The sequence below is a fragment of the Columba livia genome, chromosome 2 (assembly GCF_036013475.1).
Source record: "Columba livia isolate bColLiv1 breed racing homer chromosome 2, bColLiv1.pat.W.v2, whole genome shotgun sequence".
Lineage (NCBI taxonomy): Eukaryota > Metazoa > Chordata > Aves > Columbiformes > Columbidae > Columba > Columba livia.
In genome coordinates this window covers 101,727,778-101,742,737 of record NC_088603.1, presented here as the reverse complement: position 1 = coordinate 101,742,737, position 14,960 = coordinate 101,727,778, and the positions used below count along the sequence as shown (strand labels likewise).

Sequence of the window (14,960 nt, the reverse complement as noted above, 5' to 3'; positions counted from 1 at the left end):
CTGAGGTGGGCTAGGGGGAAAATAAATCCCCAAAATCATCTTCTAAAGCTAAAAAACTCCATCTTTCTAAACAGCTTACAGTGTATAAACAGGTATATTATACACTGCAATACACACATATACACAAATACTTCATAGGAAATCCAGCTAGTTTTTCAATAGGACTGAAAAATAAATGCAGGTACCTCACCAGTTTCCTAGATTTTTTTTTCTCCCCTTACACAGCTAAAGATTATTTTCCTGTTTCCTAAAATGTGTCCCCTCTTTTCTAGGTCTTTCAAAAAGGAATAGGGAATAAAAAGACTGTATGTGGAAAGGGAGAAAGCATGTGCAGTGTATTTCTATCTTTCTTAATATAGCAAGTACTCATACACTTGTATGACTAAATTATCTCCATAATACCATAACAATGGCAACATTTTAGTATGAAAATACTTCTAGAGCTTTGCAGGTAGTTACCATAATGGTTGTTTATATTAAACAAGAATAGTTAATTACTGCCTAAATATAAACCTCTTACCAGCAGCCAATTTTAACTGTAAAACTCAAAGCTTTATTCAAAAGGTTATCTTTATTAGCCACAAAGGAGAAACCAAAACTTACACAGTAGCAGAACCCAAAGTGCTTCTCTCAAGAAGTTGATGATAATGAAGACTCGCCATAACAAAAGCAATTTCATTTTTCTCCTGAAAAGTTAATTAAAGTAGATGTATTTTCATCTGGAAATACATTTTTTTTTTCACAAGGTCTTCCTGAGCATTAAAATTCATAGATAAATGCTGCTGCTCATTACTCTGCCAGTAACTGTAATGATATTAATAATAATGGCTTGCTTAAACACTTGGAGGCCTATAACTGCTACCGTCTTTTCACAAGAATAGAGAATATATGTAAAAGACTAGCACATTTCTGTATTATGGGGAAAGAGGGGGAACCAGCTATGTCAGGGTAAAAGTAAGCAGCAGGAATCCACAAATTGTACTTCTCTAGCTTCTACTTACCACTTTAAACCAGATACCTAAAAAGGCTCAAACAGGCCTTATTCCCAGCTACTAAATACCTAAGCATCAAGCTTATTTTAATACATAAGGAACTATTTACAAAAAGGGCTAACACCAGTGAAGAATACGGAGCTATTCAATAGAAACATTGAATTTCAAAGTAAAACCCCAGATGTCTTCACCAGATTACATGCTCCTGGGAAAATGATAAGAGATACCTTCTATAGGCCTATGTATCTCAAAGGCAACTTCAGAGCTCAATGTGAGAACTAAACATAGCCAAAGGTATCTATTACTTCAAGTACACAGAATACTAGGATTTCAGCTCTTTAAAAAAAAATAAAAAATTTTTTTAAAGCATTTTTAAGTCCTACATTTGCAAACACATAGGTCGACAGCAAAATTATTCACTATCAGCAGTCTATTACTGTCCTGAAAAGTGGGTAACTATTGTTTTCATGTCTCTGGGTTATCAAAAGAAAACTACATCCCCTACTTGAACTTTTAGTTTTAGCTATTCCTGTACATTCGTAGTGTAAAATTACAGCTAGAACATATGTAATGACAGAGATCTATCAGTCACACAGAGGCTCTCGGTTTTTCTCTGACCAAACAACAGAAGGCCCACATAACATGTCCTTGGTTGTCAAAACTACTGGCATCAACGATTTTTGTTACACAGCTATGTGGAAAAAAAAAAAAAAAAAAGTAGTGTGGCATTTACAAATATTACACCCATCTACAATTAACTGCCTAATGTTACTCTGCCCACATAGAGATTAAGAACAGTTGTTCAGAAAAGTAAGCAGGAAAAATATACTAGAGTGAGGCATTCGATGGTCAACAACTTTGTGTAACTGAAGTTATGATGGAACAATTCCCAGGTGCTGAAGGAAGTCTCTTTCCAAGCATGGGAACAGGTAACACATTAGCTAGACCACAGGGGCAACACAAAGACACCAATCTACTTAACTTCTGAATATACAGAAGAAATGACTGTTCAATTATCAGAGTTTTTAATAGGCTGAGACAACCCATGACAGACCCAGGCAGATCAGCTTTCAAGGTCAAGTTTTCTAAGAAAAAGACAGCTTTAAGAGTGAACCAAATATTCCTTCTGTGGTTTTAAACCATTCCTCTGGTGACTGTGCACACTGGAGGCAGCAAGAGTTTCCAGTTGGAAATGAGACAGAGTTCAGAACAACTGTTCACAGGCTCCTTGAGGGAAGTTCCTTGCCAGAGCCAAATAACTTCCATCTACATCATTAGCATGACTGGGGGAGGAGGAAAAGGCTGCCACCTCTGAATTCAGACCAAGAGCAGAACATCCGAGATGGGCTTCCATAGCACCTAACTGTAAGCAACTTCAGGCAGACAGTGAGGTCACAGTGTATTCAGTGCAAAGACACAGATTCCTTTAGAGCAGACATCTAGTTTGGATGTTCTGCGCTGCTCTCTGAAGACATTCATCTGTACACACAGCCTGCAGAGACTAACCCCTTAACTCAGACAGTTAATATCAAGAACTGAACGTCCCCAAACAGGCATGACTTTCAACATTGTTACTGCTGGAGCAGGATACGAATACCTGGTGATGTAAATTAAAGGAAATAACTAGCCAAGTTGCCTTGTGGGAATTCATCACTTCAAGTGACAAGGACAGGGCAAGGCATGAGTCAAAGAAAGAAGCACATCTCTCCTCAAACCACTCTATTTACAATGTCTCTAGGCTACCAAACTTTGACATGTGAAGACTGTCTAATAAATACAACTGAACACAAAAATAAGTCACCACGGTATCTGATATACTATCAGACATAACTGTTCTTTTAATTGGAGGTGGATTTTTTTTTAATACAATAAATCATCAGCTAGCTGTCCCTACCTGTATTTTATTGTAGTTACAGACAAGATCTTTCAAAATTCAAAGGGAAAAAAAAAAAAAAGGAATACTAAAAACAAACAAATAAAACTTCCCAAAATCCCAAACTGCAAGCAAAAAGAATCAGTTTCTTCACATCAGAGTAAAGTATTGAAACAAAATGTTACCTTACCTTCCAAAGTCCTATTAAGAGTTCTGGATTCAGACTGAAGAGCTGGACAAGCTTATCAGCACCAATTGCTACACCACTTTCACTCAGGTTTGCAAGATGGTATTCAGCAATTAAGGAACATTGGCGAGGTCTTTGAAAAGAAGATATAGGAAGTAGCAACATGACTATGTCTCCTTATATATGTAGAAGTTCAGGCTAATTTCAATTTTAACCCTGAAGTCTGACCAACAGCACTTAATGAAAATAGTTCTGAAAGCATTCAGCATGCACAGCCATACATTTTACCTTTGAACCATAGCACACTAGCAGGATCTCAGCACATTACAAGGAAAGAAACAAAAGCCACAGTAGGATGGCCTGATATACTACTTAAAAAAGAAAAACTTATGTGCTTGCCCAGTATTTCAAAATAGACACAGAATTACTTTATAATTTGTTTGTACTACTATATCGGTACTAGATGGAATCACTGAACAATTGTCAGTATGAAGCAAGCTACTAAGAAGGTAAATTCTTCCTCCACACAAGCAAAATTCCAAGGAAAGCATCAAATCATAAATATAATAAATTAAAAGCTTCTGTAAGAGGAAGCTTTCCCTTTTTTAGAATGTTATTTCTAGAATTTGTCTGTCATCAAAGCTATTTAGCTCCATTTAGCTCAGATTTAACACCCTTTTATTCAAGTTCATACTCCACTGGCGTTCTTATTGGCTAATGATGCATTACAAAGAGCAGAAAGTGGAGCCTGCGTTACCTACTCGGCCTCTACAGAAAAGGCTTCTCTTGATTTTTTTAGGCAAATACTTTGCTTCTGCTTGAGGAACCATGTTTTTTGTAGGTGAACCACCAGTCTCCCTTTTCAGAGCTCTACTGCTAGGGGTTTTGTGTAAGAAGCATGTAGCTGACGTTGCATATACTAAAATGACACATAAGACATAGACACATTGTTGTGTATTGATAAGGATCATGGCTGAAAACATTGTGGTGAAACTAGTTCAGCCAGCCACAGGAGGTGATACATTTAGTATCGGGGAACTGCGATTTACATATCAACGACAAGCTAATGAGCCACAGACCAGGCCAGCTGACCGATACCAGAGGTGGAGGATGAGCCATAGGGCACATAGCCCCATCTTCTGATATTCCCAGCTTGGCAAACAAAGGGAAAAAGCTGAGACCCTTCAACATGGCCCAGGACTTGTCGATCTTTTGCAATCACCCCTTTCCCCCGCAGACTTTTCTCTACTCGGAGAGCTATAAAAAAGTCCACCTAAAACAGCACAGCCAGGGAATCGTACCAGCCTCACCAAAGGAAATCCAGCACCCTCAGGACTCTTCAGCCCACCAGCTTCGCCTCGGGAACTGAACCGGACACCGGAGGACGCTGCGCTCCTGAACAGCAAACCCCAGCATCCTCGCCGTGGAACACTGAGCCCATCATACATCATCACATAAGTCCTGTCATCCACACTGTGGGTCCGTAAAAGACTCGATCCCTCACTCTTTTCTTTCTTCCTTTCTCTCTGCTCTTTCCTTCTCTCCTTTTTTCTATACCCTCATTTCTTTGTCTCTCCTTCTGTATATATATATTACTCTCTTTCTCTCTCCCTTATACCTTAGTTTCCTTCCCTCTCTACCACTCTCTTTCTCTCTTTCCCTTTTGAACACATAAGGATAACACCATCTTTAAGCTCTGCTGTTGGATTTTGGTTAAATTTCATATTATAACTACTAATGGTTGCCAATACATCGCTCGTAATAGGGCTTTTACTGTTAATGTGTTGTTAAGTTCTGTTATACTTTTGCCAAGTCACTATTTGCTGTAACTGGTATTCCAACATGTACTTTTACTAAAACTCATAATTGAATTGGACCCCAGGACTGATTGTCTGTCATTCACTTCAAATAACCGTGCAGAATTAACCCAGAGTTAACTCACACCTGGTCTCATCTGTTGAGTGAGGGCGCGTGTCACATTTAGAATTAACTCGTCCCTCATCTCATCTGTTGGGATGGGACACGTGTGGAAAACTCCCTGACAGCAATCAAATACATATATATCTCAAATGCACATTTTTAATTTAAAAATCTTTTCTCAGAATATAATGCCAGAAAAATATTGTACACACTTAAGTTACAAAACAACAGCCATCCAACACTGTGCTGTGGACTGCCTTTTTTTTAAAAAATATACATATACACATTTATATACTGTACATGCAGCCAAACAGCAGGTTCCCTAAATTCACATACATACCTATCAGACAGAAGAAGATAAATGTTAGTAACATAGTTTACTGGACTGTAGCCACACAAACATTGATGAACTGTTCCAATCTAAGTGTCTCAAGTTATCCCAGATCTACATGTTTGTTTCATGCTCATTTGTATCTATGCCTTAGATTCAGCTTCCCGAGGCAGGACCTATCAGTCAGTATGCTGCATGCCAGTAGCTACATTAGCTTGTAAATTAATGTCATAGTTTGCTAGATTATTATCTATTTCTTGCTAAAAAATCTCTACCAATGAAGGCCATAGGCTTTGGAAGAAATACTACAGAGAGGGTTTCTAAGAAAGAATTAAGTCAAACCAAGCTCAGATTGTTCCTACAGACACATAATCAACCAATTACAACAAAAAACCCACAAAAATCCTATGTTAAAACTCACCCATTCTTGCTGGGAGCTCTGCTTTGGTCAGGAAGCAACGGTGTAACTCCAAATAGTTTTAGGGTTGACAGGATGTCCAAGCATGGCCAATTTGTACTATACCAAAGTATATTAACAGATGTGTCCTTAAATGATAGGTTTGCCTTCTCCATTACATGTTCCTTTCCATTTTTGTCCTTTAGAACAATTATCCAACTCAAGCCCAAGGCTCTGTTATTTTGGGAATTGAGAGGAAAGAGGGGAATTTAAAAAAGATTATCAAAGTGACAAAATTAAACTATGCTTCCAACAGAATTTCTAAATTTCTACTAATTGCTACTTATGTTTCTCAGGCTAGGTCATTTATAGGCTATCACCATATCTTCCCATTATGATATACATTTTATAGCTCTATTTCCATATCTCCCTATCATTTCCAAAGCCATTAATATTCAGTATATCGTTCTTCAGTAAACATCTTCTGTGACAAGGCATTGCTTACTTCATAGCTTCTTTGTTTTTACATGGAAGACCTGTATAAGGATCTACAGGTTTAACAAGTCGCATTACTCTAGTTTTGACAGCAGCTATTTGTTTTAAGATGTATTCTTTCTTCCAGTACCCAGGCTTTCTATCACATAGAGGAATACAGCCCAAAGAAACAGTTTCTGTTTGGTCAGACTCCATTTTCCACATTGTCCTTTTTGGTTGAAAACAACTGGAATAGATTTTCAGCCAGATTCCACTGAAAATAAAAATAGAATAAAGAAGAAAACCACATAAATTTCAATAATAGTTACCTAATGATTCTTATATGCATGTCTCAGCTACCACTCATCATAATGTTAGCAGAAAAACATGAAGGCATAGATTATCAGCAAACTGGGTTTGATCTAAATCTAAATCTATAGAAAACCAGGAACTGTAGCATCATAAGTACTAGTCAAGAAAATGTAAAAGCACAGTTATACACTTTTGCCTATTTTGACCTTCCGACAGCTGATATGAAGTCAGTTTCCCTGGTGCAAACATGAAACATGAAGGCAGAGGAACCAATAGATGCAAGATGTCAGCATTTCTCATGGGCCTACTAGGTTATATCAAAGAACATGGAATCTCTGAACACGTTTCTTGTTCTGGATTACACATACCAAATGAGATCCACTTGTGACTTTCTGCTCTACCACAGAAAAAAAAAAAAAAAGTTAATTTTTACAATATGCCAGTAAGGTTGATAAACATCTCAAAGTAGGATCATCAGATATTGGGATCTTCCCACTGTTTTATGCCTCTTAAGAGCACACTAGAGTACTAGAGTATGTGGTTTTTAAAAAGCCTTCCTTCCACTTATGCTGCTATTTCCTTCACTGACACAGAAGCAGATTTAAAAACAAACACACAAACAAACAAAGCACCACACAGTACGTCCCTGAGGGAAAGCTATTATGAGGAAACAAATAAAAGGTAACATTTGTCTGTCTTCCTGAAAATACGGGATCCAGGAGGACGCTCAGAGACAGCACAGCCATACATAGCAACTTCAGTGAAAACTGATTTAAGGTTAAGCAGTTACTTTCAAAAATTCTGCCCAAAAACACTAATGCATCCTCTTCACACAAAATCAGCTGGTGAAAAAAAGTGGTTCAACACCTCTTACCCAACAAAGACAGCCTGGACCCCTCCAGTTTCTCACACAGATCCAGCTGAAAGTGGGGTGGAGTAGTACAATTAGAATCACCTATGTTTGGTGGTGGTACCACTGTCATGTCAATCCCTTCTGCACTCTCTTTTGAAAAGCTCAGAGTTGTCTTTTTGAAGAGAACAAAGAAACATGTAACAGGAATTATGGGTTCACCTCTTTCCTGTTAGGAAAAATATGAGATTGTATTTCTGCCCCTCGCACCCCAGTATCCTTAACACAGTTCAGGGAATATTGAGTAAAAGAATTTACAAGAATTCAAACAACGATCTGTGAATAAAGGCTTCCAATAAGTTTTCTAATTTTAAAGTGCTAGCCACACAGCCTACATTAGTGCACTAAAGAAAATTAATAGCAACAGAAACAAATTCTCAAGAGAGATTCTCTACCATTTATCAGCAAGATTACCTTCACCAGTCCTCACTTATCCCCAGGCAAACTTGCACTAACATGCTTTGTAATGCATTTTCCCCTCCTTAAGGCATTAAAGCATTCAAGGACTGAATCCATCCCAGACTGCCTCCTACCCATGAAAACAACTCTCACTTCATCAGCTGCTGAGAATAAGTCCCCGCATGCCGAGAGCCGGGTTCTTCGTTATTGATGGAGCCGGGTTCTTCGTTATTGATGGAAACGTACTCAGCGATTTTGCCAAAACCTTCCAGCCTGTTGCTCTGCAGGTCTACGTACAATCTCCCGCTGCCATTTTCTGACTCAAAGCTCTTTGAAACACATAGACCCATAAGCTTCCATGACTGGTAAAGGGGGGTTCACAGTCAACATGAGCCTCCAACTTCCTTTTCACCAAATTCCAGGGGGAGAGGCGGAACATGAAGAACAATCCTATACGTAAAACAAAGATTCAAGATACCTTTCGAGACCACAAAAGACAACCCAGTTATCAGATAGCATAAAACATTTCTGATGGAGGAAGGAAATTATTCTTTAGCTCCAAAGCAGCTAAGAATTGCAGAATGATGAAAACAGAGATGTCCTTGACACACCATCATCAGAGGAAACTGAGCTGTGTGTCATCCAACCGGTCTTAGTCAGCCTAAAATGTCCAGTAAGATGTCCTCGTATAAGACTCTCCTGTTAGCTAGAAACCCCTTGCCAAGACAGACATCCTTTCTTTCATGGGGAGAGATGCTCAGCATCTAGCTGCTCAGTGCTGAAAAGACAGGGATTAGTAGTAGGCATCTCCTGCATTCTGAAGGGACAACCTCAGGGAATGGTAGTTGAATGAAGGCAGATTTGCCACCAATACCTACCACCCTTCTCCTCATGCTCAGTTACAAATTGCTTCTTCCTTTCCCAAAACAGCATTGTGCAAGCAGATGAAAAGTCAGTTCAGGCAGCTCAAAAATTCAGTCAGGGCAGGATGGCAGAGGAGAAAAAAAAAAAGAGGGAGGCCTGGAATCACAAGCGTTTAGGGAGGTATCACTGCTCCTTCATCCTCAACTTCTGAGGAATTCACGCCAGACAAATCAAAAAGGCATCCAACAGGGAAGCATGAATTTGCCTCTTTCATAGCCAAATATGTGCCACTTTTGCCTCAAAGTGTTAAGTATAATACTCCTCTCAAGGACTCTTATTAGATATTGTCACAACAAGCCAACCCAACCTCCTGCTGCTATCTCAAATGCCAGAATCACACACTCATCTTTGTCAGTCATCACTTGACCACAATGGCAAAACGATCTTCCCTTGTGCTCTGGCTTCTCACCTTTTACACAGGCACTCTCTGCTGGTGATCAGAACCCTCAGGCTTTCAGACAGACCATCTGTGTGAGTTTCCCACACTGCACGACAGAAAAGTCTGGAATAGTACTGGGGCGAGGGGCATGCAGAAAGGGAGGTCAGAAGCATTTCCTTGTCTTCAACAGGTACATTGAAGACATAAGTGCCACAGAACTGTTAAAGCACAGACATTATTGGAAGAGCTCAAAGACAAAGCACTCCATTAGGCAGCACACATATTATTGGAAGAGCCCCAAAAAAAAAAGCACTGCATTAGGCAGCACAGATAAATCACGATGAAAGACTGATGGCCCTGTTGCATCAAGGACAGCATCTTCTCAAAAGACACTCTGCCTAAAAGGCAAGATGAGATTTGTCACAGAGATATGAGGGACTTCAATTCAAACTTCTGTTAATTCACCACAAGATTCAGGTGCTCAAGACAGTCCATGGAAATCCATCATGAAGAAGTGACGTAGTCACACTGAACCAGTCAGTCTCCTTGATAAGGGAAAGTATATCTTCCTCAAATCCCATTTGCGCACACAAAATAATCTCTGTTGGGATTAGAAAATGGAAACAGACATTCTTGAGATGAAGACAGATTAATCAGCTTCCCCTAAACAGCCACAATGATTTTATCCTACCTTACTATGCTGAAGTGGAAAACACATATTAAGATATATAATTTATGTCAACTATGCAATTTTTATCTACATGCATCTCGTGACAGCCTCAAAAAATAAATCTGGATTATGGCTTTCCCTTTAAATTCATCACTTCTAAAGGTGTCGATGCCAATGTTCGCCGATACACTGCGCAAGTTTTGGCAAATGAGAAATGGATAAATATGAGATGCAGCAACTTGCCATACATTAAGACATTGTCTCATTTAAACAACATGAATGCAGCAGAATTCTAGAAAAAAAAAAAAAGATACCCAGAAACCCTAGTTATCACATACCAACCTCTTGATCCTTTCACAAGATTATCGTGATACTGGTAGGAGCAATTTGTGAACTCGGTATAAGCAATTGCTCACAAAAAAACAAACAAACAAACAAACAAACAACAAAAAAAAAACAAACACACACACACAAAAAAAACCCACAGTATTTATCTTCACTTTTTTTTTTTTTTTATTTAGAAGCCACTGAAATCTGACAAAAAGAGCAACAGATAAAACCCACTAGGGAATCACTTGACTAAATCAAACCCTGTGCAAAAACCTGATGAAAGAGCTAGATAAATAGTACTTCAAAATTATAAAAGCTATGACAATTCTATAAAGCTACTGGCTACACACAGTATCACAGTATGTTTGGATTGGAAGGGACCTCAAAAGATCATCTAGTCCAATCCCCCTGCCGGAGCAGGAACACCTAAGTGATGTTACACAGGAATGTGTCCAGGCGGGTTTTGAATGTCTCCAGAGAAGGAGACTCCACAACCTCCCTGGGCAGCCTGTTCCAGTGCTCTGGCACCCTCACTGAGAAGAAGTTTCTTCTCAAATTTAAGTAGAACCTCTTATGTTCCAGCTTGATCCCATTACCCCTTGTCCTATCATTGTTTGCCACCGAGAAGAGCCTGGCTCCATCCTCATGGCACTCACCCGTTATATATTTATAAGCATTAATAAGGTCACCCCTCAGTCTCCTCTTCTCCAAACTAAAGAGACCCAGCTCCCTCAGCCTTTCTTCATAAGGGAGGTGCTCCACTCCCTTAATCATCTTTGTTGCCCTATGCTGGACCCTCTCCAGCCGTTCCCTGTCCTTCTTGAACTGAGGGGCCCAGAACTGGACCCAAGATTCCAGATGTGATCTCACCAGGCGGAGTAGAGGGGAAGGAGGACCTCTCTTGATCTACTAACCACCCCCTTCTAATACACCCAAGGATGCCATTGGCCTTCCTGGCCACAAGGGCACAGTGCTGGCTCATGGTCATCCTGCTGTCCACCAGGACCCCCAGGTCCCTTTCCCCTACACTGCTCTCTAATATGTAATTTCCCAATCTATACTGGAACCTGGGGTTGTTCCTGCCCAGATGCAGGACTCTACACTTTCCCTTGTTAAATTTCATCAGGTTATTCCCCGCCCAACTCTCCAGCCTGTCCAGGTCCCGCTGGATGGCAGCACAGCCTTCTAGTGTGTCAGCCACTCCTCCCAGCTTAGTGTCATCAGCAGACTTGCTGATAGTACACTCTATTCCCTCGTCTAAATCGTTAATGAATATATTAAATAATATTGGCCCCAGTACTGACCCCTGAGGCACTCCACTAGATACTGGCCTCCAACTAGACTCCGCACCATTGAATACCACTCTCTGGCTTCTCTCCTTAAGCCAGTTTGCAACCCACCTCACTACTCTACTGTCTAGACCACACCTCCTCAACTTAGCTGTGAGGATGCTGTGGGAGACTGTGTCAAAGGCTTTACTGAAGTCAAGGTAGACCACATCCACCGCTCTGCCATCCTCCATCCACCTTGTTACATTCTCATAAAAGGCTATGAGGTTGGTCAAGCATGACTTACCCTTGGTAAAGCCATGCTGACTGCCCCTAATAACCCTCTTATCCTTGATATGCCTTGAGATGGCACCAAGGATAAGCTGTTCCATTACTTTCCCAGGGACAGAGGTGAGGCTGACCGGTCTATAATTACCCAGGTCCTCCTTCTTGCCCTTTTTGAAGACTGGAGTTACATTTGCTTTCCTCCAATCCTCGGGCACCTCTCCCATTTCCCAAGACTTGGCAAAGATGATGGAGAGCGGTCCAGCAATGACTTCAGCCAGCTCCCTCAGCACCCGCGGATGCATCCCATCTGGACCCATGGATTTATGGATGTCCAGACTATTTAATTGCTCCCTAACCCAGTCCTCATCAACTAAAGCAAACTCCTCCATTGACCTGGCTTCATCCGGGGTCTCAGGGGTACAGGGCTCCCCAGGTCAGCCTCCGGCAGAGTAGACAGAGACAAAGAAGGCATTCAGTAATTCTGCCTTCTCTGTATCTTCTGCCACCAGGGCACCCACCCCGTTCACCAGTGGGCCTACATTGCCTGTGGTGTTAGTTTTATCTGCTATGTATTTGAAAAAGTTCTTTTTGCTGTCCTTGACCCCTCTCGCCAGCTGTAATTCTAAGGAGGCCTTGGCTATCCTAGCTGCCTTCCTACATCCTCTAACAGCAGCCTTATATTCCTCCCAAGTGGCTAGCCCCTGGTTCCATGACCTGTAAACTCTCCTCTTCTGCTTGAGCATACCCAACACACCACTAAGGATTGCCTGAACAAAAAAGCTGTTGGAGGTACATGTGAATACAAACAAATATATGCAAATTTTACAACAAAATAAATGCTAATAGCAACATTTCAAAACACTGTATTTTGTTTTTGCCTCATAATTCCCATTAAACTCAACAGGGCTTGCTCAGCTAGAATTCCATAAAACACATTGTACTGTGAGTTATGCAGTACATTTTCAGCAGAGTAATTGCCAGTAGGTACATGCATCAGTGCTCTGGCACCAGTAAAACTAAATTAGAAAGACTCATAACTCAGGTAAACTCAACTGCTGCACGATTAAGATTAGCACTTATGCTTCACTCTTCCTTACTTATCGTTGGCCAGATGATAGAAGCGCTTATTTACACAACCAACAGACAACAGGGACACAGCATCCAAATAGGAAAATATCTTCATCAGCATTTCTGATGGCATGCTGGAAAACAAGAGAAAGACAAATACCATTGGACTTGCCTGCAAATTCCAGAAACGACAATGGCAAAACATTTTGATTCCAAACAAGAGCAAAACAAGAGATGGAAATTATCAGCTTGTAAGCACGGAAATTAAAACTGACCTGCAGAATTCATCTGCAGAGTTTGGGTTCCAATTTGTCTCTCATTGATGTAAGATATTTGTTTAAATCGTTTCACCCCAGCTCATTCAAGTGGCTCAGCACAATCACATAAAAAGTTATGGGTTCACATTTTCATTAAACTTTGTTAATTTTAACCCCATTTGACATGAAACTACCTCATTCAACTTCAGTTTCTCACTGCTTGTATCACAATTTTAACACTTGGTCCATAACCACCAGCATTTACCAGAACTGTGTATACTCGCTCTTCTCCTGACTGTGGCATTAGATCTCAGGATGGACAAGGACAGGTCCTCGTCAAACAGCAAGATCATGCTTTACCTCATCAAAATCTTCAAACCATGTGGGCCCAAGAGTCTTATACGGTTTTAATTTATGACAACGGAAAGATGTGAAATTCAAAATAAGAGCTGAGTGGCATCTGGAGAAAATTAATGTTTTTTTGCATCTGTAAGGCTGCCTGAAATGCAGGTGCCAGTCCAAGCACAACAACTACAGCGCAACCTGGAAATGAGCCACTGTGATTTTTGTATTAACAGACAGAAACCTCATACCCTTCAAGAAGTATCTGGTAGCTGCACAGAGTTTTTAAAAACATGCATTTTATACTCTAACTTTTTGGATCATGAGAGTATTGGAACATCAAAATCACCACTGAAAACACAAAACGCTGTGAAAGTCGACACCTCGGTTGTCTCTCTTGTCCATTTACCACTGGGTCATTTACAACACTTGCCAATTTATAATACTTTATTCAGAAGCATGTAACTTTCAAGCAGAGTGATAATAATGCCAATACTCCAAGGTTTCTATTAAAACCCAAAATCTTAGTTGCACTAAGATAGCAGTGACCATGACAAAACTTTCACATTTATTATGTGAAATAACTCAAACACTGTAAATCCAAAGCAGTCAGTGCATTTATTACATAGATACTTTAGAAATTCTCTCTTTAAAAGTTGCAAATTAGCTAAAATAATATGCTTGATCCAGCATTATCAACTGTAGTTTTTGCAACAACATTCTTTTTTCTTTGAAGAAAGCTGAAAAAATTATTTTTTCTTTTTTCTCGTCTTTCACACTAACCTAATAGCAAAAAGGATTGAATGGGCCACCCAATGGAAAAATGATAAACTATTACGCAGGAAGCTACAAAATGTATAAAACAAAGAAAATTAATTAATCTCATAACATATTCTTAGATGGTTTTTGTAGAAACGTAACTAATTTTCAAAAAGAAACAATTATATCAAACATTAGCATCATATATTAAAACAATTATATCAAAAGTGCCCATTCACTGTCCAACAGGAAGAGAACATTTACCTTGCAGCAAATATGCAGCAGACACGTTATTTCTCTCCCCTCATCCCAGTCCACCATCCTAAGCCTCTCTATACAAAGCAACCAGCATCAAAAGAAACATGTGAACTTTAATTCCAAACTGGCTTTTATTGAAGTAATACATAAGAATTTTTATTCTCAGGGAACAACACAGCCTATGATTTGCAAAGGTGTTGCTGAAGGCTTTGTATGACTTGGAAAACCTACATATTTCATACGAACTTAGAAAAGGAAATGAGGGAGAACCATACCAGAAAACATCAGAAAGTCAACCCAAGGATCACAAAGTAGGCCAGGAAAGCAAATATTTTATTTTCCACTCAGAACATCTGACATGGATATCTCCAAGGTACAAACATGACTGGAAGCAATCAAAACATGGTTTATAGTCTGCAAGGGGTCTTCCACCCTTGCTCCTAAGCTAAAGACATACCTCTCAATGCACAAATTAGGTTTAGGTTTTATGGAAGGTGTCAAATGCAGACTTTCAATCGCAGCATTTACAGTTTCAGAACATTCCCCAGACCTGGCAGCAAAGCTTCTTGACCTGTTTCTAAAAAGGAAAAGCTGTTAGGAGTCTCATCACCACAAAATGAAG

General features: G+C 39.9%; 1 protein-coding gene across 4 annotated transcripts in view; it reads right to left on the bottom strand.

The window, feature by feature from the left end:
• Positions 1-14,960, bottom strand: part of FBXO15 (F-box protein 15) — a 30,679-nt gene that overhangs the window by 13,058 nt on the left and 2,661 nt on the right. For 2 of the 4 annotated variants that reach the window (XM_065053023.1, XM_021291382.2), the window contains exons 2-7: positions 14,796-14,915; positions 12,752-12,856; positions 6,206-6,448; positions 5,725-5,934; positions 3,056-3,185; positions 604-686 (exon numbers count right to left, since the gene is read on the bottom strand). In XM_065053023.1, the coding sequence (XP_064909095.1) occupies positions 604-686; positions 3,056-3,185; positions 5,725-5,934; positions 6,206-6,448; positions 12,752-12,856; positions 14,796-14,915 (891 nt within the window). The remainder of the gene's footprint in view (positions 1-603; positions 687-3,055; positions 3,186-5,724; positions 5,935-6,205; positions 6,449-12,751; positions 12,857-14,795; positions 14,916-14,960) is intronic. The other 2 variants (XM_065053024.1, XM_065053025.1) reach the window with 2 other exon arrangements.